The sequence below is a fragment of the Dipodomys spectabilis genome, unplaced genomic scaffold, assembly GCF_019054845.1.
Source record: "Dipodomys spectabilis isolate Male_0828 unplaced genomic scaffold, ASM1905484v1 ptg000197l, whole genome shotgun sequence".
Classification (NCBI taxonomy): domain Eukaryota; kingdom Metazoa; phylum Chordata; class Mammalia; order Rodentia; family Heteromyidae; genus Dipodomys; species Dipodomys spectabilis.
In genome coordinates this window covers 16,661,274-16,685,965 of record NW_024870874.1, presented here as the reverse complement: position 1 = coordinate 16,685,965, position 24,692 = coordinate 16,661,274, and the positions used below count along the sequence as shown (strand labels likewise).

Genomic DNA, 24,692 nt, shown 5'->3' with positions numbered 1-24,692 from the left:
TGACCTTGGGAATACAGTTGTATTCTTCTTTCTCAATAATGCTTCATTCCCTCCTTGTTCTACGCTAGGAATCAGGCTCTCTTCTAGGCTTTTGATCTCTTCCTCAACAGCCCCTAGTGGGCAACAGTACCTAAAACTATAAGCCTGAGAGAATGTGCCAATTCTCTTCTAACCAACTTCACCTAGTTTATTCAGCAAGTGAGATAATCCAAATGTGAATACATTGAAATTGTTTCTCAACATAAATACATTTTCAAAGAGCTTCCTTATTTGTATTATAAGACTCTTTTGAGTGAAAAAACAACCATAATGGATACAGATCTTCAGTGTTCCAAATGATGCCATAAATAAATTTTCTGGCTTTTTGGTAAATAAAGAAATGTGTCAAATTTTATCTCCTGAGTTCCAAGTATGTTTTTGTTTGTTGCTGTTAGAAAGGCTTTATTGCAAAAGTCGCCTCACCTAGGACTCTGATGATTTTTCATGTTTTATTAATCTCTTTCATTGGGCTTCAAGTAAAGAAAGAATGACAATATTCAAAATTTACTGAATTTTGTATTAATGTCAGGCATAGAATTTTCCTCTTGAGCATTTCCCTTCATGGGGGCTGATACTGAGTTGTTTTGTAGGAAATGACGTGTCAACCATTCATTGGTTCTCATGGCTTTGCAGTGAAGGCAGGGCTTTTCCCTTATTTGGTAACTTCCCAGATTCCTTGGCCTCTGAGCTGTTTTTCTTCTTTTAATACTGGCTGGTGAAGGGTGGTGTTCACTTTCACTCTCCTTCCACGAGGAGGCCCCTGAATAAGATTCTTCACTGTCACATTCAGTAGTATCACTGTCATGTTGGATCTGATTCACTTGGTGGAACTGAGCATGGCGCTTGGCTCTTCTTTGTTCAAGATAGGCACTTACCAAGGCCACTTCTGAGTCAGTTACAGGGGAAAGTTGGCTCTGCTTTGATTTCTTCATCATTTGTGAAGAATCCCAGAAATCATCTTTATTTTGCCTCTTATAGGAAGATTCTTTGCTTGCTAACCAACAAAACAAATCAATAAGTTAGGCATATTATTGGTTATTATAACTTCACATTATACAGGGAGACCTACAGCATATGTGAGATCACTGTGGAGTGGCCAGTTGTCAAGTCACTGTGATTCTCCAGTGGTTTACAAATACTGGCAACTGATTGCATTCTACCATCTCCTAAAGACCAAGGAGGTCACACAGATGCTTGACATAGATATTACTTTTGAAGTTTTATAGACTCTAGAATATAAGTATAAAGGAAAAGGTCTGCAGGGCTAGGAAGGTGGCTCAGCGGTAGAGTGCTTGCCTTGCATGCATAAGGCCCTGGATTGGATTCTTCAGCATCACATAAACAGAAAAGGGTGGAAATGGCACTGGTGCTCAAGTGGTAGAGCGCTCACCTTGAGCTGAAGAGCTCAAGGACAGTGCCCAGGCCTAGAGTTCAAGCCCCACCACTGATTAAAAAAAAAAAAAAAAAAGGGGGAAAGGTCTCCAAACTTTTCCAAAGATACTTAAGTCTTTTGTCCTGATGTTTCAGAAATTCAAGGGTATATCTGAATATAATTTGAGTAGCAAGAACCATAATGGATCCTTTAATGGTGTGTTGGCTTATACCAATTAACAAAAGCTACTACATTTTCAAGAATTGTAAGATGGGTAGACATTTTTTGTTATTACTAAAAATTACCCAAACTTACAATTAAGTCAATCTACTTTAAAAGGTAATAATTACCCATTACCTTCTCATTATCATTTACAGTTTATTAAACTGTATGATCTTGAAGCTGTGTATGTCTGTTGTATATGGATTTTGGAAATACTCTGCAAGGAAGTACTATTGCACATCTCTCCCCAACTCCATGCTTAATGACAGCATGTGGATAGCTTGAAACTAGTTTGGGTAAGAGTATCCATAGCATGAAAATGAGCAAACTCTAGAAAGCAAGGCTTGACATATGGTTTTGATGACTGTCTAAGCTTAACAAAGTAATAGAGAACATCTTAATAATGCAGACAGTGTCATGCCTACAACCACTACATCGTAAATAGTGCCCTGAAATGAAGAAGTATTCTCTTTTCCAATATTCTATAACTATTGTCCAAAAAGGCAAAAAAGGCAGTCACATCACTGACAACCAAGTTAAGTTCCAAAATATATCATTTGGTTTTTTTTTTCATCTTGTTAACTCTGAGTGAAATACTATTCATTCTGCCGGGCGCCGGTGGCTCATGCCTGTAATCCTAGCTACTCAGGAGGCTGAGATTTGAGGATCAAGGTTCAAAGCCAGCCCGGGCAGGAAAGTTCATGAGACTCTTATCTCCAATAAACTGCTAGAAAACCGGAAGTGGTGCTGTGGCTCAAGTGGCAGAGCGCTCGCTTTGAGCTGAAGAGCACAAGGACAGCGCCCAAGCCCAGAGTTCAAGCCCCACGACCGACAAAAATATTAATAATAATAATAATATTCATTCTGAAACTATACTTTTTCATCATTTGTACCATGGGATGGCTCATTGATATGCAAGGACCTAGCAAAAACCAAGGAGAGCATTTCATGTGAATTAGATGTCTATACAAAATTTACCGTAGAATTTGATATATTTTCTTATTTATAAGTTGTATAGTATGCATCCTATACATCAGAAAAATTAGTGAACATATGTATGCATACAAATATGCTCATTTTATGGGCTGGGAAGATGGCTCAGTGGTAGAGCGCTTGCCTTACATGCCTGAGGCCCTGGGTTCAATTCCTCAGCACCACATAAGCAAAAAGAAAAAAGCTGGAAGTGGCGCTGTGGCTCAAGTGGTAGAGCACTAGCCTTGAGCTGAAGAGCTGAGGGACAGCGCCCCGGCCCAGAGTTCAGGCCCCACAACTGGACCCCCCCCCCAAAAAAAAAAAAAGAAAAAAAAAAGACAGATATGCTCATTTTGGAAAGCCATTCAACAATATACCACTCCTTCTAGTTATTGAAAAAGAAATCAGCTGCAGTTCATTTTCCTATCATAGCACTAGCAATGAAAATACAGGAAGGTACACAAGGTCTGTGAAAGGAAAGTGCTGAGGAATGACAAGAGCCTGAACTCTACCTACCCACAGAGTTCACAGCTTCTGATGGTTCTGATAAGGCAGCTAAGTTGCCCTTCTGCAGTAGGAAGAAAAGCAAGGAGTTCACCCAGTGAAGCTGGAGAGGCCTTACAATGCCCTTTGTTTTCTACACTTAGCACATAATTCTCTCATCATATCCATAATAAAGTATGCACTGGCTCTCACCTTTACTTAGTGAAGCACTTGTTCCACTATCTTCATCCTTTTTATTCTCAGACATCTGTTTCAGAAATATCAATAATTAAAGATGATTTCAGTTAGTTGTTTTTCACTAGTATTTACTTAAGAAGCACTATGGCTTGAGGCCCTTTAATAATAATTAATGTTAAACATTCAGCACAGTTAAATAAGTACTTATTGTGATCTTGTTGCTGTAATCCTACTTTTGCTGCCAGGTCAGAAGGCTTTGATAGCAGATCTACCAAAATGTTTTAAAACAAGTAAAATGGAAGAGAGAGATTGGAAATAAAATAATATCAAAGAGCTATATAGGTTGTAAGGTTGTCCTTTACCTACTTATTTTACAGAGAAATTTTGTTTAAGAACAAATTTGATAATACTTAATTTTTTAAGCCAGGAGTGATAGTTTATGCCTATAAACCCAGCACCCAGAAGTCTGAAGCAGGAGGCCTGAGAGTTCAAAGCCAGTCTGTAATAGTTGGTGGTACTATGGGTTGAACTCTGGGCCTTTGTACTTGCCAGGAATGTGCTCTAGCACTTGAGCCATGCCTCTAACTGCTATTTTCCTTGGTGTTTTTTGAGATAAGGTCTTGCTTTATGCCTATGCCAGCCTGGGCTATAATTCTCCTACTTGTGCTTGCCAGGGTCTGGGGATGACAGGCATGTGTATAACTACACCCAGCCTGTGTCTTCTGTAGCTGGGATAACAGGCCTCCACCACCACACCCAGCCACTGGTCAAGCTGGAGTTTCTCAAACGTTTATGCTTAGGCTGGCCTCAAATGGTGATCCCCAGATCACTGCCTTCCAAGGAGCTAAGATTATAGGCTTGAGCCAGTATGCCAAGGAAGTTCTTTAAATGTCTAATATGAGACACAATATAACAAGATTCTTTACTTGAATTTGTGGACTTAATATTTCCTTAATCTTTCACAGAGTTTTCTCTAAAACACAATCATAATATATTATGTGTGTATATGGCAGTCAGAAGAAATGAATTTCTTCAAATAGTACCAATTCTAAATATTCTGCCCCAATACTCCACAAATATATTTGCCCATTTTTCACATTAGTGTCTCACTTTCTGAGGCCAAAAGTGATTTTGCCAGATGATGCAAGTATAAAGCAACTATTTCAGAATGAACCAAATATTAAGAACTATTCATTACACCTTGGGGTTTTCTTGTTTTGTTTTTGAGACCAAAGTCTCTCTGTGTTGCCTCGGCTCACTCTCAGCCCTTCTGAGTGCTGGGATTATAGTACTGTGCCATCAGACCTGTTCACATATTGATATAGAATTCTTTCCTAGAGAATCTATCACCAGGAAATAACCCCCCAAAGGAAAAAAAAACTGTTCACAGATATATTCACCACACACTATTGAGATAATATAAACTTCAAAATTCAAAAGTAGACAATGGTTAATTAAATTATGAGAGAATCATATAAAATTCATTGTAAAATCATGATTAAAGTATGGCATAGCACAAGGAAATATATTACAATTTTGGCAAAAAGGATACAAATCCATGTGTAATGGTCAATTACAAGTTAGATGTCATGAAAAGAAAAAAAGGCTTATAGGAATATTTATATAAATGGTAGTAATAGTAGGCTTCAACTGGTGAAATGGATATTTTTCCTTCTATTTTTTCAAATTGTCTCATCTAGGGAAAAAATTGAAGTCAAACTACATTTGGGTTGAAAAGTGCCACACTTACATGTTTGTAACTGCAATTAAGGGATGTTTATAACTGCAATTAAGAATCTCCTTCCCTTTAAAAAAATTATCTCTAACAAGGCAATTTGTTAGCTTTCTGGGTTACAATAATTCTGTGAAAATCTTGAAAGAAAAATCCTTTTTAAGATAGCTTTAAAATAATACTTCAGTACTCCATAAATATTTTAAACTTAATATATAGAGACAATTATTAAAAATATTATGAGACTTAAATATTATAAGCCTAAAAATTAATAGTAGTAGTTGGCTATATTGACATAAGCTAGAGTGATCTGTATTTCCCTTGTTTGGTTTGGTTTGGTTTTTTGGTCAGTCATGGGGCTTGAACTCTGGGCCTGGGTGCTGTCCCTCAGCTCTCCAGATCAAGACTAGTGCTCTACCACTTGAGCCACAGCACCACTTCTGGTTTTCTGGTGGTTTATTGGAGATAAGAGTCTCATGGACTTTCCTGCCAGGGCTGGCTTTGAACCACAATCCTCAGATCTTAGCCTCCTGAGTAGCTAGGATTCAGGAGTGAGCTACCAGCACCGGGCTTTCACTTTTTTGTCCGCTTTGCTATAGCTCCTCATTTTATATGTGTACAGTGGAAGGGAAGGGTGTTTAAAAACACATTATATTTATGTCATTTCCATAGAAAGTGTTCACATTTCATGGCAAATCAAAATATAGCCACAAAATCAAAAGAAAGATTCTGCATCAAGCTAATTGGAATCATATGAACTGTGGTTATGAAAAGCATTTTATTAACTGTCTTTGTCTGTGACTTAGTGAGTGAAAACAGCAGGGTGCCTGCCCTGAGGGGAGGGGAGAAATGTGGGTGATGTTCTGTCTTTCTGCCACTCATCAACTTTGTGATCTTACCAACCCATTTAACAAGGTCTCCTAAGCTCAGTTTCCACATATACAAAATAATTTGAAACTAACACTGGCCAGAAAAATACCAGCACTAGCAATCTGAATAAACACTGAACAAATATATAAACTAAACAATATTTGGCCTCTGAAGGCATCTGAACGAGTAGCAAATCCAGAGGAAATCCAGCAAGAGTCATGTTGGGGGATAATTACCACCACATTGCCATCACGCTTTTGCCATTACTTCAAGGTTTGTAAATGAAGGCCCATAGTTTAGCAAAGAAAATGAGGAAGTTCAAAGTGAAGGGAAAAATTCCATCCTCTCTAACTAGCTCTCATATGGTTCTCAGATTTCAAATCTGGGACCCTTCAGAAGAAGCAGTCCAGCCAATTGGAGCTGCCACAAGGGTACAAAGGGAAAGATGAAACCTCTAAGATAATTAAGGTTTTAATCAGCACTGAGTAGATTTAATTCAACAGTTTAAACTATGCTTTGAAGTAAACAAATAATATGACAGGAAATCTGGGTCTTTTCTGGTTCTATCACTCTGTCACTAACCACTTATATGACATTGGACAAGTCACTTAATTTCCTTGAGCGCTGGCAATTAAAAAAATATATAGCAGGGTAGGTATCTTACTTGTCTACCAACAGGAGGCTGAACCACATCACATGTTTTCATGAGGTCCTTGATTTTCCAGGCTCTATGAATCCAAAGAGCCAATACAAGGGAGCAGAGGAATAGCTTAGACCTCTTAAGTGATCTTGATGAAATTGCCAATGATCAATTTCAATTTTTTGTTAATTTTCTAAAGTAGCTTTTCTTGCCAGACCAAATTTAATATACTTAGCTAGCTAATCTATCACTACTTTAATTCCCCTTTTGGCAATGTATTTACTTTAAGAAGCAGTTAGAGTTTAGCGGAAACTTCTTGGCCAGGAGGTGGTAAGGGGGAAGAATCTTTGATTATTATAATAGAATCCAGCTGGCTCTTTAACCAGAGCTGATAGAGCATTCCATCTAGCTTGACCATTGCCCAGGCAGGACCGTGGCTGTAGTTTAAATCTTGGTGGCTTGATGAATCATACTAATAGCCAGTAAAAATTCAACATCGCAACTTAGAAGACTTGGTTGCTCATATGTTCAAGCACAACACAAATAAGGTGAGCTAAACCATTCCTATGAAAAGGACATTTTCTTCTAATAGTTACCCAAAATGCTGACTTTAGTTCTGTTGAGTCTATTCAGAAATACATTATTCTATTGTCTCATTCTAAAATACCCTAAATCCTACAGCATGTATCCTATGAATGTGAGAAACTTTTGTAACTTTGATTAGAAGTACATGGCTATGAGAGGAATTTGGAAGTCATTAACCAGTAGGAAAACTTATTTCAGCATTACATAGCATATGGTCAAATTGCAAACAATCTAAATGTCTCAAAATTACAGAACTTTTATGGCGCAACCACAAGACAGAAAGTGCAATCAAAAGTGCTACTGAATGAATATAACTATTTACAATATATTATGTTTAAAAGGCAGGATATGAAAGCACATACAATATAATGCCAATTGTGTAAGAGCAAAAAGAGAGATATACTAGGACAAAAAGAGAAAAATAACCTAGGATGTTCTCAGAAATGTTATCTCCGTGAAATAAGATTAAATATTCTTTATCCTTTTTGATATTTTTGGATTCTCTGGAATGAAGTGGCATTATTCTCATAACTGAAAAACTTTTATAAAAGTACTTTTCATGAGAGTAAATTTATGAAAAAGTCCCCTAATATAACACTAAAGATATTATTTAAAATGAAAAAGGATATCCTACCCAGACAGAAAACCGAGAGAAGATCATCAAAACCATTATAATGACAAAATACCAAAGCAGGAAGCTCCCTATTGTCCCACAAGAGTCATCCTTCTGGCATTCATGATCCTGATTTGGAATGGAAAAACTTAAAGGTATGGGAGGAGGATCTACCTCCCAAAATAAAGAAAAAAGGTCTCCCATGGTGGCTTCTTGCTTAGAAAGTAAAACATGCTCAAATGGATGGAGGTGACCTATGACCCATGACAACTTCCCTGGCAACCTATTATGACATACATAAGTAACTATTACAGAACTAGATGTTTCTTAACTTTCTAAGATTTTATAAGGTTTATCCAAATTACTTGGACAAAAGTTTATGGTTCTTCTCCTCTGCCCATCCCCTAAAAAAAAAAACTCAATAGAATTCTCTCTGCCTTAATCTTTTCTACCCTGAAATTTGTATATATTGTATTATATCTTTAAATCTAATTAAATCATTTTTAATTAGCCTTTATGTATCACACCATTGTAGATTAACATACATAAGTCTAATGTGTTAAATACTGAATTGTATTCCTCAAAATTCAAATGCTGAAGTCCTCATCAACTTGGCTATAATTTGGAGGTAGGGCCTTCAAAGAAGTCATGAAAGTTCAAGTCATAAAAATGAAGTTCTAATCCATGTAACTGGTGTCCTCATAAGAAGAGGAAAAGAGGCTTGGTGCTGGTGACACACCTATAATCCTAGCTACCCAGGAGGTTGAGATCTGAGGACTGTATGCAAAGCCAACCTGAGCAGAAAAGTCCATGAGACTCATCTCCAATTAGCCATCAAAAAGCTGGAATTGGGGGGCTGGGAAGGTGGCTCAGTGGTAGAGAGCTTGTCTTGCATGCATGAGGCCCTGGGTTCAATTCCTCAGCACCACATAAGCAAAAAGAAAAAAGCCGGAAGTGGCGCTGTGGCTCAAGTGGTAGAGTGCTAGCCTTGAGCTGAAGAGCTAAGGGACAGCGGCCAGGCCCAGAGTTCAGGCCCCACGACCGGACCCAAAAAAAAAAAAAAAAAAAAGAAAAGAAAAAGCTGGAATTGGACTTGTGGCTCAAATGGTAAAGCATCAGCTTGGAGTAAAAATGCTCAGGGCATGCCCTGAGTTCAAGTTCAAGCCTAGTACTGGCACACATACAAAAATAAAATAAAATATTTAAAAGAGAAGGGAGGAAGAAAAAGGAGGAGGAGGAGGAAGAGAAGGAGGAAGAGGAGAGGAGGAAGAGGAAGACCAAGAAGGAGAAAGAGAAGAAGAAAGAAAAAGAGGAGGAGGAGGAAGAAGAGAACGAGGAGGAGGAGGAAAAAGAAGAGGCTGGGAAGGTTGTTCAGTGGTAGAGTGCTTGCCTTGCATTCATGAGTCCCTGGGCTCGATTCCTCAGCACTACATAAGCAGAAAAAGAAGTGGTGCTGTGGCTCAAGTGGTAGAGCACTAGCCTTGAGCTGAAGAGCTGAGGGACAGTGCTCAGGCCCGAAGTTCAGGACAAAAGAAAAAAGAAGAGGAGGAGGATAGCGGGAAGCTACAGAAGACAAGATGAGGTTCTCTGCACACCAAGGGGACAAGTCTCAGGAAAATGAACTTTGACACCTTAGTGTTGAGCTTCCAGTCTTTAAACTGTGAGAGAGAGAAAAAAAAAAGATCTTTTTTAAACTGTGATTTTTTTTTTAAAGGGAGAGGATACAACAAATTAGTTTCAATATTTTATGGTAGTCCTAATGCATAAAATTTAGATGGTAGTGTACTTTTTAAAATCTTGGGTGCACAACAGCTTTTAGATCAAGAGTAAGAAATAGCCAGGTGCCAGTGGCTCACAACTGTAATCCTAGCTACTCAGGAGGCTAAGAGCTGAGGATTATGGTTCAAAGCCAACCAGGGCAAGTAAGTCTGTGAGACTCTTATCTCCAATAAATCACCAGAAAACCAGTGGCGCTGTGACTCAAGTGGTAGAGTGCTAGCCTTGAGCTGAAGAGCTGAGGGACAGTGCCCAGGTACAGAGTTCAAGCCTCACAACCAAAAAACAAACAAAAAAAAAGTATCATCTGTATGTTTACAACTAGAACTAAACATTATTGTTAAGGCAATCTAAAAATGATTTTTTAAAGACTCACTTAAAATCAGCTAGGTAGTAGAGCATAGGGCAGCTTATGCCTATAATTCTAGCTATTCAGGAGGTTAAGATCTGAAGAGCATAGTTTGAAGCCAGCCTAGGAAAGTCTTTAATGGTTATCTCCAATTAACCATCAAAAAGCTGGAAGTGAACTGTGGTTCAAGTGGTAGAGTGCTAGTCTTTTTATTTGTATTGTTTTGTTTTGTTTTTTGTTTTTGGGGTCCAGTCGTGTGGCCTAAACTCTGGGTCTGGATGCTGTCCCTCAGCTCTTCAGCTCAAGGCTAGCGTTCTACCACTTGAACCACAGTGCCACTTCCAGCTTTTTTCTTTTTGCTTATGTGGTGCTGAGGAATCGAACCCAGGGCCTCAAGCATGCCACTGAGCCACCTTCCCAGCCCTAGAATGCTAGTCTTGAGCAAAAAAAGCTCAGGGACAACACCCAGGTTCTGAGTTCAAACTATACACAGACACACAGACACACACACACACACACACACACACACACACACACACACACACACACACACAAAACGGCTAAATCTTTTTTTTTTTTTTTAAATAGGTATGGGGTTTGAACTCTGGGCTTAGGCGCTGTCCCTCAGCTCTTCAGCTCAATGCTGCTAACGCTCTACCACTTGAGCCACAGCTGCCACTTCCGGTTTTCTGGTGGTTTACTGGGGATAAGAGTCTCATGGACTTTCCTGCCTGGGCTGGCTTTGAACCGTGATCCTCAGATCTCAGCCTCTTGAGTAGCTAGGATTCCAGGAGTGAGCCACTAGCGCCTGCCCACAGCTAAGTCTTTAAAAGCATAGAATGCCTACTGATTTTCATATGCAATACCACAAATAAACTTCATTTTCTTCCATTTAACCTTGGAATCATTTTAGGAAAAATTTTAGTCATTGTATGTATATGAACTATCTACTAGCTTATTGTGTCATGACTTATTCTTGTTTTTGTTTTTAATGGGCACACTTATTTGTATGCAGAATGAGTGCCCTGGGCCAAGAGTCAGACCTGTTGTTACTACTCTCAAGAAGGTATGAGCCACCTCCAGTAGCTTTGTGCCCACCTTATTTGCCTCTCCTTGTCACTTTGGCATCCACACAGGCTGATCTCCCAGGACCACAACTCTAGTTTTTCATCTTAACTCCTGGCTCAATGGCACCCCATAGGTGTTTGTCTTTGTTAAATAAAACCAAAGTCAGACAGGCTGCTGACAGCTCACGCCTGTAAACGCTACTCAGAAGGCTGAGATCTGAGGATCACAGTTGGAAGCCAGTTAGGGCAGGAAAGCCTTGTAAGACTCTTATCTCCAAATAACCACTCAGAAAAGGCCGGAAGTGGTGCGCTGTGGTTCAGGTGGTAGAATGCTAGCCTTAAGCAAAAAAAGCAGCTCAGGGACGGTGCCCAGGCCAAGGTACAAACCTCAGGATAGGCAAAAAAAAGAAAGGAAAACAAACAAGCAGGCCCACTACTCCCTTTTTCACAGAATTGGAAAATTTCACCAAGATTTCGCGTGGGGGGTTTAAAACCTCAAACCCCCAAATTAGATATTGAGCTCTGTCGTTACTGTTGCACCTTACTGACATAGACATTTAACAACTTGCTCTGGACAGAACCAACGGAGGAAAATATATGTTAGCAAGGAGGAAAGGAATGCTTTGTCCTGGCTGATGGGATCTGAGCACACCACGCAAGCTGTACCCCACAAAGTGAGTGCATTAGAGACTCTAAAGGAAGGTAAAACGCTATGAGTATGTGCAAAATGCAACTTTGTCACCGTCATTACTTCTCTCACTGCGGGTTCAGAACGTGGTCTGAATTTTGCGGTTCAGCTTTCACTCCACAGCAGACCGAGCGGGAGCCACAGAGCCGAGGGCGTTTCCTTGGTAACGATCGCAGCCTGGACTCTCAGCCCTCCTCCCCTCCCCGTTCTCGCGAGAAAAGACAGCCCGGTTCTTCCGGTAACTGTACACCCCCTAACCCGCCGCTTTAGCGCTTAGCTTTGCGCATGTGCAATAGAGAGTGGCGCGAGCCCGCGGTTTCCGGCTGGAGAACATGGTGCGTTTGGGGGGGGTGGAAGGGGGGCGTTGTTTCTTCCTGGACGTGGAGTCTACCTGGACTTTTGAGTTTCGCGCTTACTGATCTGCCCGAGGTTCAGCCAGAGGAGAACGTGGCTAGGCGTCCTACCACTCGCAGTGGGAAGGAGGAAGGGAGCAGTGGGGGTGACAAAGTTCGTGCTGAGGGCAGTGCTGACCCGGGCAGGATGGCGGGAAGAGGCCGACTCAGCTCGGTGGGCCAGGGCCCCCTAAATGGCGGGAGCCGATCTTCCACTTGTCAGTAATCGCAGTGTCTGCTGAGTTAAGCAAACATTCCAGTGTGCCAGAACTGTGAGGGCACGCTTTCCACGCCCTGGAACCTTCGCGCCTCCTACATAAATCTTTACCCACCACGGGGACCCTTGGCTTCAAACAGCTCAGGTGCAAGGTTGTTTAGGGTGTGACACTTGTAAGGGCTTCTGTTTACGGATGAAGAGTCCTAAGGAATTACAAGACACAGGATATTTCCTCCCAAAACTTGGTATTTGGAGGTTTTTTTTTTTAAAAAAAACCTCGGTCCTTGTAACATAAGCTGAAAACAAAACGTGAAGTATCTACACATAATAACCAACACTTAAATTACAAAGTAAGACACCTTCATTTATTAGAAGTATTGTTCTGTGAAATAACCAGTTATGTCTTGAATTCTCTATAGTGCCAAAGGAAGTAAGAGTTTAGTTCCCCTTTCATATACTGATGTTCAAATGGGGGAGTCAAGGGGGATGGTGAGACCTTTTAAAGGCAAGGGACCATGTGTGCAGTTTTTACTTGATAAAGGATGCAATTTCTTTTTTATTAGGAGTAGTTTTGGTTAATTCCTGTTATTTTTTTGCATTTGAATAGATGCAAGGAGAGGGGAGCCCTAGTGCTTCCCTTATTGACAGGACCATCAAGATGAGAAAAGAAACAGAAGCTAGGAAAGTGGTTTTGGCATGGGGACTCCTAAATGTATCTGTGGCTGGAATGATATATACTGAAATGTAAGTTAATCGGCTGAAAAAAAGTGAAATACAGACAGCCAATGGCTGGTTCTGTAGCATTTTGTGTTCACTTGGAGTTTTTGGTGGGTTTTAGATCTTTTTAAGAAAAAGTTTATTAAAAAAGCCTTTCTAAATTTTTCAGGACTGGAAAGTTGATTAGTTCATATTATAATTTGACATACTGGCCCCTGTGGTATATTGGTAAGTATTTTTCACTGTAATTTAGATTTACTGCCAATGAGAAAGTTGCTTGCAGGTTTAGTGCAGCACAGTATTCGATCCTTCAGTCAGCATAAAGTGCTTACTGTGGTCTTTGAACTGGGAATAGGGAGAGAACAAGGTAAAACTCTAGAATATTCAAGTAGAGGAGACAGACAATATACTATCAATTATGAGTGTCTTGAAAATAAGGTTTGGAGGTGATAAGATTGTTAGTTGTTACTCTCCTGAAATGCCCTCTATATTTAGAACCAGTTCAGATTTCTACTCCATGGATGCCTTCCTCAGTTTCCTCATTTCCTTCCTCTTCTGCCTGCTATTCCAGCATTTTGGTATAAAGAGTTCTTATGGATGTTAAAATAACGTGTGTGTGTACATGTTAGTCTAAAGTCTATCATGTTAGTGTGGCAAGTAGAAGAGCAAAGAATTTGGAATCTGCAGGCCTGAGAGCCATTGCTTATTAACAGGCTGGGTACTCTTGTAAAACTCACTTGGCTTCTAACCATGCTTGTTAATTTATTATTGAAATAAATATAAAAATATTTCTTGGGGCTGGGAAGGTGGCTCAGTGGTAGAGCGCTTGCCTTGCATGCCTGAGGCCCTGGGTTCGATTCCTCAGTACCACATAAGCAAAAAAAAAGAAAAAAGCCGGAAGTGGCGCTGTGGCTCAAGTGGTAGAGCACTAGCCTTGAGCTGAAGAGCTGAGGGACAGCGCCCAGGCCCAGAGTTCAGGCCCCACGACCGGACCCTAAAAAAAGAAAAAAATATTTCTTATACAAGAAATATTAAGGAATAGTCACAGCTTAAAACTCACTAGTAAATGTAATCCATCTCATAGACATTCTTTAAATGATAGCTGTTCTGAGGACTAAGATGGTAATTTTCAATTTTTGTTAATTGACTAAAGTATGAAAAGTTGCCTCCTTGTTTGCTACCCCTCACCCTCCTATCTACCCTATCCTCTACCCCAGATGTACATACATACACCAGGTGATCTAACCTAGGACCTTTACCCTTTTTAAAAACAACTTGTTCTCTTCCAGAGCTTGCCCTTGCATCTCTCTTCAGCCTTAATGCCTTATTTGATTTTTGGAGATACTTCAAATATACTGTAGCACCAACAAGTCTGGTTGTTAGTCCTGGACAGCAAACACTTTTAGGATTAAAAACAACTGGTAAGTACTTTATGTCTCTTGCAAAGGTGGGAATTAATCTTAAACTTAATTTTCCCTTTTTGTAGACTTAAGAATTGAAAGAGACTCTTAAGGCCATCTGGTTCAAGTGTATTAAGCAGAACTATAGCAAATTGTCTTAAAACTAGTGATTATCATTGCCACTGTAAAATTTAGTGGAACTAACATTCAACAACCTCATGGAAGTATGTTATGTTGTTGAATAAAATTAAATAACTTGGTACATTGAAGTCAATTTCTTGTTTTCAATTCTGTGGAAATGGGAAAAATAACTGATTTGTGTCTTTTAGTAATAATACATCATGTAATTGAATAACCAAGTCTTTGTTATTTTTTTTTCCTAAAGAAAAAAGACAAAGTTCCTTAAATTGGTTTTATAAAAATTTTATTTACATTGGGGTGCCTGAGGCAGGAGGATCTCCAAGTTTTGGCTACCTGGGCTACTTAGTAAATTCTCTGTCTCAAAATATAAAGCAAACACTAAACATTTGCATTATATGGATGTGTATATACTCACACACGTGTGTATACATATATGTGTGTATGCATAAGTATATATAATTTTTTTCTTTTTTTCTAGTTGTACAGACCACTCCTTCACATGATCTGGCAGTCCCTCAAATTCCTCCCTCTCCACCCTCTCCTTCAATTCAGGGTCAGAGTGTGTTGAGTTACAGCCCATCTCGCTCACCCAGTACCAGTCCCAAGTTTACCACCAGCTGTATGACTGGATACAGCCCTCAGCTGCAAGGTCTGTCCTCAGGTGGCAGTGGTTCTTACAGTCCTGGAGTAACTTACTCACCAGTCACTGGTTATAATAAGGTAATGACTTTTCTCTCTTGGCCATCACATTATTTTGGTATTTGGATATATATTGAAAATCATCAATTGAGTGAAAACTTATTATTAATTGATGAAGATACTGAGGAATAGTATGTCATTTAAGAACCCAAGAATAGAGCCAGAGTTCTTAGTACCTTGTCAAACCTTCTGTAAACAGTATCTTAAAATGACAGAGGAAAAAAAATTAACATATACAAAGATAATGAAGTGTGAAGCTAGCTAGCCTTGAGCTCAGAGACAGTGCCTAGGACAGGCATACACACACAAAAAAAGAATTTGGGCAGATAATAGAATTTAGAAAATGTTATAGTAGTATTATGAGAAATTATACAGTGTTAATAGTGATAATTCATAGCAAACAGGTAAATAATGACTTTTTAAAATAATTTTGTTTTCACAAGGAAAGTACTATATAATCATTAGAGAAAATTAGGAAAATAAAATGGGAAGAAAATAACTCATAGTCCTTGTACCTCTAAATAATCTATTTAATAGCTATACTATTCCTCTAATATCCATAGTTTACTCATAAATATGTAAACTATTTTCATTTAAGAAAAGACATTAGAAATAGCTCTGTATATCAAGTTTCTGATAAATTTGGAGATTCAGTTGGCTACCTAAATGAACTAAATATATTGGTTCAAATGTATGAGTATTCATTTTACCCACTCTTGGTCATTAAGTTGTTTTGTGTTTTGTTTTTTTGTTTTTTGTTTTGTCAGTCGTGGGGCCTGAACTCTGGGCCTGGGCACTGTCCCTCAGCTTTTCAGCTCAAGGCTAGCACTCTGCACTTGAGCCACAGTGCCACTTCTGGCTTTTTCTGCGTATGTGGTGCTGAGGAACCAAACCCAGGGCCTCATGCGTGCAAGGCAAGCACTCTACCACTGAGCCACCTTCCCAGGCCCTCAAGTTGTTTTTTTTGTCTACAAATAAGAAAAATGAAAATGTTCTCTTTCTTTCTTTCTTTCTTTTTCTTTTCTTTTTTTCTTTTTTTTTTTTTTTTTGGTCAGTTCTGGAGCTTGAACTCAGCCTGGGCACTGTCCCTGAGCTTCTTTTTATTCAATGCTAGTGCTCTACTATTTGAGCCACAATGCAGCTTCTGGCTTTTTCTGTGTATGTGGTACTGAGGAATCAAATCCAGGACTTCATGCATGCTAGGTAAGCACTCTACCACTAAGCCACATTCCCAGCCCTAAGTTCTTTTTTGTAAAGCCACTAAACTAAGTCATTTTCCTTCTCTACTTACTTGTCTTTTGGGTCCTTATCCTCTGATTTGTCTTATTTAGATTTCTATTTTAATTTTGTAATTCTTAAGATATTCATATAGGGATTTAAAAATTTTAATAGTCAGATTTGTTTATCTTCTTGAACTTTATTCTTGTCTAAAATTAGAAATCTCAGTTTGAGAATTGATCTTCTTTTTTTTTTTGGGGGGGGGGGGGGGTCCGGTCGTGGGGCCTGAACTCTGGTCCTGGGCGCTGTCCCTCAGCTCTTCAGCTCAAGGCTAGCACTCTACCACTTGAGCCACAGCGCCACTTCTGGCTTTTTTCTTTTTGCTTATGTGGTGCTGAGGAATCGAACCCAGGGCCTCATGCATGCAAGGCAAGCGCTCTACCACTGAGCCACCTTCCCAGCCCCCTGATCTTCTTTTATCTTCCGATCAAGTATGATGAAGTTTTTCTTGTTTTTGTTTTTGCTAACATTAGTAACAAGCTAACCTATGTTAATGTCAAACGTGATTCCTTCTATATATAATTTTATGTATTACTGTATTATGGAGTCATTGGGAGAACTTTGTGTTCCTTCATATGTCAACTCTTTATATAGCAAGTGTACTGTAGTTTAAGAGAATTGACAGAAAATGTCAAACACAATTGCTTTTTGCTTCAAAAGTAGGTAAATTGTGGCTTATATGCTAGCTGTACAATAGAGGAGATATCACCAAAATATCAAGTACCATGTTTATTTTATTTTATTTTATTTATTTTTTTTGTTGGTCGTGGGGCTTGAACTCTGGGCCTGGGCGCTGTCCCTCAGCTCTTCAGCTCAAGGCGAGCGCTCTACCACTTGAGCTACAGCGCCACTTCTGGTTTTCTGGTGGTTTATTGGAGATTGGAGTCTCACGGTCTCTCCTGCCCGGGCTGGCTTTGAACCGTGATCCTCAGATCTCAGCCTCCTGAGTAGCTAGGATTACAGGTGTGAGCCACCAGCGCCCGGCTCCATGTTTTGTTTTGTTTTTTATTTTTTATTTTTTTGGGTCCGGTCGTGGGGTCTGAACTCTGGGTCTGGGCGCTGTCCCTCAGCTCTTCAGCTCAAGGCTAGCGCTCTACCACTTGAGCCACAGCACCACTTCCGGCTTTTTTCTTTTTGCTTATGTGGTGCTGAGAAATCGAACCCAAGGCCTCAGGCATGCAAGGCAAGCGCTCTACCACTGAGCCAACTTCCCAGCCCTCCATGTTTATTTTTAAAGAAACTTTTTTTCTTGCTTTAGCTCCGTTTTCCTGTCTTGATCTTTTCAGTCATCTTTTCTTCCTTGAACATTTCTCCATTTAAAAATTGGATGGAAAAGCTGATGAATTAAGGTTTTTCACCTTATGAAGCTTTCTTGTTTAAAATCTTAAAAGATGCATCAAGAACCAGTCACTGGTGGCTCATACCTACAATCCTAGCTACTCAGGTTGCTGAGATCTGAGGATTATGGTTCAAAGCCAGCCCAAGCAATAAAGTTTCTGAAACTCATCCATTTACCAAAAAGCCGGAAGTGAATCTGTGGCTCAAGTGGTAGAGTGCTTAGCCTTGAGCAAACCTCAGAGGCAACACCCAGGCCCTGAGTTCAAGCTCCAGGACTGGTACGCCCGCGCGCGCGCACACACACACACACACACACACACACACACACACACACACACACACAATGCTATGGCTGGCCTTGAATGGTGATCCCTACACACACACACACACACACACACACACACACACTATGCTAGCCTTGAATGGTGATCCCTGCACACACACACACACACACACGCACACACACACACAATGCTGTGGCTGGCCTTGAATGGTGATCCCTGCACACACACACACACACACACACACACACTATGCTGTGGCTGGCCTTGAATGGTGATCCCTGCACACACACACACACACACACACTATGCTGTGGCTGGCCTTGAATGGTGATCCCTGCCTGGATCTGTACCCCCAGAGTAGCTAGGATTAGTCTTGGGCCACTGTACCCAACCTTAACAGATTTTTTAAGAGAAGTTTTAGGTTTGTAGCACAATTTAGAGTCAGGTACAAAGATTTGCACATGCTCCTTACACCGTAGCATGCACATGTTCTCCACATATATTATCACTGTACCCCATGAAAGTGTTACACTTATTACAATTGATGGTAGATCATTTGTCAAAAAGAATTTTTTAAATTCCCTGTGCTCCATGTATTCATCCTTCTTTCTTTCCAAATTCCTTACAACCTTCTTTCCTTCCAAATTCCTTACAACCATTGATCTTTTCATTTCCATGATTTTGCCTATTCTAGAATGCCATATAGTTAATGTCATATATGTAAGACTTCAACATTAGCTTCTTTCATTAGCATATGTATTTAAGCTTCCTCCATATGTTTTCTTTCTTTCTTTCTTTCCTTCCTTTCTCTCCTTTCTTTCTTTCTTTCTTTCTTTCTTTCCTTTTTTTGTCAGTCGTGGGGCCTGAACTCTGGGCCTGGGCGCTGTCCCTCAGCTCTTCAGCTCAAGGCTAGTGTTATGTGGTGCTGAGGAATTGAACCCAGAGCCTCATGCATGCAAGGCAAGCCCTCTACCACTGAGCCACCTTCCCAACCCAAAACTTTTTTTTTTTTTTGGTTGATCATGGGGCCTGAACTCTGGGCCTGGGCACTGTCCCTCAGCTCTTCAGCTAAAGGCTACCGTTCTACCACTTGAGCCACAACACCACTTCCAGCTTTTCCTGCTTATGTGGTGCTGAGGAATCTAACCCAGGGCTGCTTCATGAATGCAAGGCAAGCACTCTGCCACAGAGCCATCTTCCCAGCCCAGCTCATTTTTTTTTTTTCAAATATGGAATAATGTTCCATTGCTTGGATATGCTAGAATTTAGTTACCTGATTGCCTTTTGAAGAAAGGCAAAATCTGGTTGCATCCATAAGTTTTCACCAACCTTTGAATAATTCCCAAGGGCACAATTGCTAGATGGTGTAGTAGGAAGATGTTTAGTTTTTAAGAACTCACCCCACTGTTGGAAGTGGCTATCCCATTTGGGATTTCCACCAATATTGAATGGTTTCAACTGTTCTATGACTTCTCCAGCCTTTGGTATATCAGTGTGCTTAAGTCACTTTTTTTTTTTCTTGGGTCCGGTCGTGGGGCCTGAACTCTACTGGGCGCTGTCCTTCAGCTCTTCAGCTCAAGGCCAGCGCTCTACCACTTGAGCCATAGTGCCACTTCCAGCTTTTTTCTTTTTGCCTGTGTGGTGCTGAGGAATGGAACCCAGGGCCTCAGGCATGCAAAGCAAGCGCTCTACCACTGAGCCAACTTCCCAGCCCTTAAGTCATTTTTTTAAAGTTGCTTTTTTAAAGTAAAAGACAAAAAAAATTTCAGTTAAGGAAAAATAAAATCAAGTTCTTCTGTTTTGTATAGCTGGCAAGCTTTAGTCCTTCTTCTTCTCCGTATCCTACCACTGTTGGCCCAGTGGAAAGCAGTGGATTGAGAGCTCGCTACCGTACTTCCCCGACAGTCTACAACTCACCTACTGACAAAGAGGACTACATGACAGACCTGCGGACCTTGGACACTTTCCTTAGAAGTGAAGAAGAAAAGCAGCACAGAGTTAAGCTGGGTACACATTTTATTTTTTATCTAGTGTACATATTTTTATTGTCACCTCATGTAATTCTTGACCTGTTTTTATTATTTGGATATCTATACATAAATTTTTATGTTTACAAATAAGCCTTTTAAAGCCTATGAGACATATTTTGTATTATATATAAAATCATTTTATGCAGTTAGAATTAACTCCAAATTTAAGAAGTATAATATAGCTGAGCCAAGAAATCGTAAACCTTTCATCTATAGTAAGATTGAAAGCCTTATAATATATCTTTTAGTATTTCCTTACAGCCTATACTTTTTCTTAGGAAACACTGTTAGCAAGTCTTAATCTGTTTGAGGTGGATTTGATTATTACAAAGTCAATTATTTGAAACCAAATTAGGTTATTGAACTGAGTAATGATTTTTCCCCCTCAGGAAGTTTCACAGAAAGCACATTAGATGCAAAAGCGTGGTGAGGAAGCCAAGTTATTGGACCATGGTTCTTTGTGTCGCTTGAAATCTCTCTAGGGATTTTTAATTTAATTCTGCCTGAAAGTGCCACAAATGTCACAGGAACAAATCAATATTCTCTTGTTACTTTGGGTACATGCCTTTTTAAAATTTTCAAATATTTCAAGTCTATGAAAATTAGAGAGTATAACACAAGAACACTCCTTTGTGATTTTCAGATGCTCTAACTGTGTTTTTATATTTGCATTGACCAAAAGAAGTTATGTATTAGGTTGTTGATGTTTGGAAGTTATTGGTGTTGCTTTTTTTTCAAGCCTGAAAAGACTTGGTTATCTTTATTTTCCCCTAAGCTAATTGCACAATGTTCAGAGATTCTGATCTATAGCTGCTAATGTTTGTAGTTTTTCTTTTCTTTTGTATGTGAGGTTGTTTTGTTTGTGGGGGGAGGGAGTTGAAACTTTTAGGCTTGCTGCATGATAAGTTTTTGTAAGTGGCTTTGATATAGTGAAAAGAATACATCATCTCCAAATTTTGGCTTTTACATTTGTTCACTGATGTTCCTGAATATATTCTTTGTTGTTGCTGTTGTTGTTGTTGTTATTGGTCGTGGGGCTTGAACTTGGCCTGGGCCCTGTCCCTACACTCTTCAGCTCAAGGCGAGCGCTCTCCCACTTGAGACACAGTGCCACTTCTGGTCTTCTAGTGGTTTATTGTAGATAAGGGTCTCACAGACTTTCCTGCCTACGCTGGCTTTGAACTGTGATCCTCAGATCTTAGCCTCCTGAGTAGCTAGGATTATAGGCATGAGCCACCAGTGCCTGGCTCCTGAATATATTCTTTTAAAAGATTGTTTTAATCAGAGCTTTGCACTTGTTAAGCAGGCATGTTATCACTTGACCAGTGCCCCCAGCCCTTTATTTTATTTTTATTTGTTTACTTATTTGTTTATTTTTGGCAGTACTGGGATTTAAACTCAGGACTGCTTACTTTACTGGCTGAGACCCTACCACTTGAGACATGCCTCCAATTCCTCATTCTGTACTTTGGCTAGCTGGCTCTGGGGCTGGTATGTTTCTTCTAGGGGTCCCAATTTTTTTCACTGAAGAATGATAATTAGGAGTTGGTATCTAAGCAGTAAGTATGCTGTTGTTACTTAGGCATCATTACCCTAATGGTAGGAACTAGTTCATATTTATACTCTAGCTCCATATACTCCATATACTCTTCTCCACCAGGCTGAGATCTGAGAATCCCTGTTAAAAGCTAAAAGCCAGCCCAAGTTGGAAAGTCCATGAGACTCTTTATCTCCACTTAACCACCTGAAAACCAGAAGTGAATCTGTGGCTCATAGTGATAGAGCTCCTAACCCTTCTTTTCAGCATTTCTGTGCATTACTGCCTAGTGAATTATTTGTGCATTCCTTTATTGCTCATTTCCCCCTGGAATGCACGTTCCTTGACTGTGTGGACTTCCACATTTTGTTCAATGCTCTATGCAGGCACCTGGAATAATAAACACTCAGGAATTTGGAATGGAAAAAAAAAAGGGTTAGAGCACTAGCCTACAGCCCGGAGATAGTGCCCAGACTTGGTTCAAGCCCAACTACTGACACCCCTCCCCCTCAACAAAAAAGGCTATTGTAACTTTTTTTTCATTGATGCTTTTGTGCTTCTTTGGTCTTTTTTAATCTAGCACATTGGCAGGGAATAGTGTGAGGGGTTGTTTTTGTCTTTTATGACAACGCTTTTCATTTTGAAGAGGCTGGGCTATTTAGTAAATTTGGATTTGTCTGATGATTTTCTGTTATTAGATTCAGACTATTCTTTTTCTGACAGAAATACAACTTTTATGGCATGTCTCTTTTAGTATATCACAGCAGGAAATAAATGATACTATTTTGTCCCTTTATTGATGACATAAAAGAGATCACTTGGTCAAGGTGATGGCATGCAGGGTTTTTTTCATAACAACTTTCTTTAGGCCAGAAATGTATCTGAGTAAGGTACTTCTTAGTATACACAGGCTCGGGGAAGGGGGAGGGGTCAGTCCTTAGCACTATGAGGGTACCTGAAGCCTTCCCCCACTGATTGGTCAGTAAGTTTGTTTGCTTGGGTTAATACAGTGATAGTTGCCAAATGACCTTCTAGTACTTCAATTTGTAAGTACATTTAGTAGTTTGGCTTTCTTCTCCAAAGAACAAGCTTCTTTATATCTCTCAGCCCAGTTTCTTTTAGCCATTTTGGACCCATGGCCTGTTCCTTTTTTAGCTCACTTTTTTTCATAGTTTGTTTGGATTTGGTTCTTTTCAAATATTTCAATATTTTAAAACAATTCTTTTATTTTCCATTCCTTTTTCTGCTTCTGTGACTTTAAGCCAACTTGCTAACAGTTATCTAAAGTTCTTGGATGCTAAACGTTGACACATTTGTCTTGGAGACTTGTAGATTTGTGTGATTTTTTATTTGTTTTGGTAAACAGACTTCAATTTCTGTAGAGTTTCGTCGGTGCTTTGTGTGTTCTTGGCAGCTGTGGAAGCTTTGTTTCAGCCCAGCCATTCGTATTTGCCCAAGGAATATCATTGACCTTGAGGTAGCTTAAGTAATTTTTAGGCTTGAATATTGGGATCTTACAATGTAGTATAATTGCAAACTCTAAACCCAACCCCATGTGAAGATTAATTTATACCTCTAAAATCTCAGAAGAAATAAAAATAAACACTAAAATCCCAGAATTTAGTGGATTTTAAAAATTTTTTTTGTTTTAATCTCTCAGTAGTCCAAGATAGATAAGCTTCCTTTAGCCCCAAATGCCAGTGGGAAGATAGTTTTTTTTGCCAGGTGCCCAGTGGCTCACGTCTCTAATCCTAGCTATTCAGGAGGCTGAGATTAGAGAATCACAGTTCAAAGCCAGCCTGGGCAGGAACGACCAAAAAACTGGAAATGGCGTTATGGCTCAAGTGATAGAGTGCTAGCCTTGAGCTGGAGGGCTGAGGGACAATGCCCAGGCCCAGAGTTCAATACCCACAACCAACCAAAAAAAGAAAAAGAAAAAAAAGATACATTTTTTTCTCTCTTATAAGAATGTTGCCCTATGCCGGGCGAGGGTGGCTTGCGGGAGGCTCACGCCTGTAATCCTAGCTACTCAGGAGGCTGAGATCTGAGGATCGCAGTTCCAAGCCAGCCTGGGCAGGAAAGACCGTGAGACTCCTATCTCCAATAAACCACCAGAAAACCGGAAGTGGCGCTGTAGCTCAAATGATAGAGCGCTCGCCTTGAGCTGAAGAGCACAGGGACAGCGCCCAGGCCCAGAGTTCAAGCCCCATGACCGACAAAAAAAAAAAGAATGTTGCCCTTTGCTGAAAGAAAGGAAATAATGTGACTCTACCTTTCCTGAACTCAAATCCTTATCTCTAGTTGTCTGTTTCTGGGGTAGCTTTGAACCCCAATCCTCAGATCTCAGCCTCCTGAGTAGTTAGGATTACAGGCATGCTCTGCCTACACCAGCTATCTCCATTATCACTTTAGATCTAGATTCTACACAGGAGCAAAAAAAAAAAAAAAAAAAGTGATAATTGACTTTTTGCATTCAGCTTCCTGCTCAACATAATGATTTTCCTTTTTTTTTTTCTTTCTTTCCTTTTTTTTTTTTTTGTCAGCTATGGGGCTTGAACTCAGGGGCTGGTCGCTGTCCCTGAGCTTTTTTACTTAAAGCTAGCACTCTACTACTTTGAGCTACAGCTCCACTTCCATTTGTGAGTGGTTAATTGGAGATAAGAGTCTCACAGGGACTTTTCTGCCTGGGCTGGCTTGGGACAGTGATCCTCAGATCTCAGCCTCCTGAGTAGCTAGATGTGAGCCACCAATGCCCAGCTTCCATTCACTTTCTGACAAGTAATCAAAGTTCATTCTTCCTTATGGATGCACATTCCTCCACAGTGTGTATATACCTCATTTCAAGTTTATTGATACATCAGTTCTTGGGCACATAGGTTGATTCCACAGCTTAGTTACTGTGAACAGGGAGGACTACAATAAGAGGTATGCAGGCAACTTTCATATGTTGATTATACTCCGTCAAATATTGCCCAAAAGTGGCATAGCAGCATCATAAAGTAGATCTATTGTATTTTTTTGTTGTTTGTTTTTTTATAAACTTCTATACCATT

General features: G+C 39.9%; 2 protein-coding genes across 3 annotated transcripts in view; one reads left to right on the top strand and one right to left on the bottom strand.

Moving 5' to 3' along the window:
• Positions 1-292: 292 nt before the first annotated feature.
• On the bottom strand, positions 293-11,779 carry Ssmem1 (serine rich single-pass membrane protein 1). 2 transcript variants are annotated; one of them, XM_042696059.1, is made up of 3 exons: positions 11,661-11,779; positions 3,302-3,356; positions 293-1,033 (listed from the first exon to the last, which is right to left on the bottom strand). In XM_042696059.1, exons 1-3 carry the CDS (start codon positions 11,664-11,666, stop codon positions 537-539), a joined length of 558 nt encoding a protein of 185 aa, XP_042551993.1. In that variant the 5' UTR covers positions 11,667-11,779; the 3' UTR covers positions 293-536. The 2 variants fall into 2 exon arrangements, with proteins under 2 accessions (XP_042551993.1, XP_042551992.1); XM_042696058.1 differs by lacking the exon at positions 11,661-11,779 and adding an exon at positions 7,748-7,930.
• A 77-nt stretch (positions 11,780-11,856) lies between these two features.
• Positions 11,857-24,692, top strand: part of Tmem209 (transmembrane protein 209) — a 36,964-nt gene continuing 24,128 nt past the window's right edge. Inside the window, exons 1-6 of the mRNA XM_042696061.1 lie at positions 11,857-11,941; positions 12,823-12,959; positions 13,102-13,160; positions 14,222-14,353; positions 14,952-15,193; positions 19,881-20,079. Of these exons, the coding sequence (XP_042551995.1) occupies positions 11,939-11,941; positions 12,823-12,959; positions 13,102-13,160; positions 14,222-14,353; positions 14,952-15,193; positions 19,881-20,079 (772 nt within the window). The 5' untranslated portion in view covers positions 11,857-11,938. The remainder of the gene's footprint in view (positions 11,942-12,822; positions 12,960-13,101; positions 13,161-14,221; positions 14,354-14,951; positions 15,194-19,880; positions 20,080-24,692) is intronic.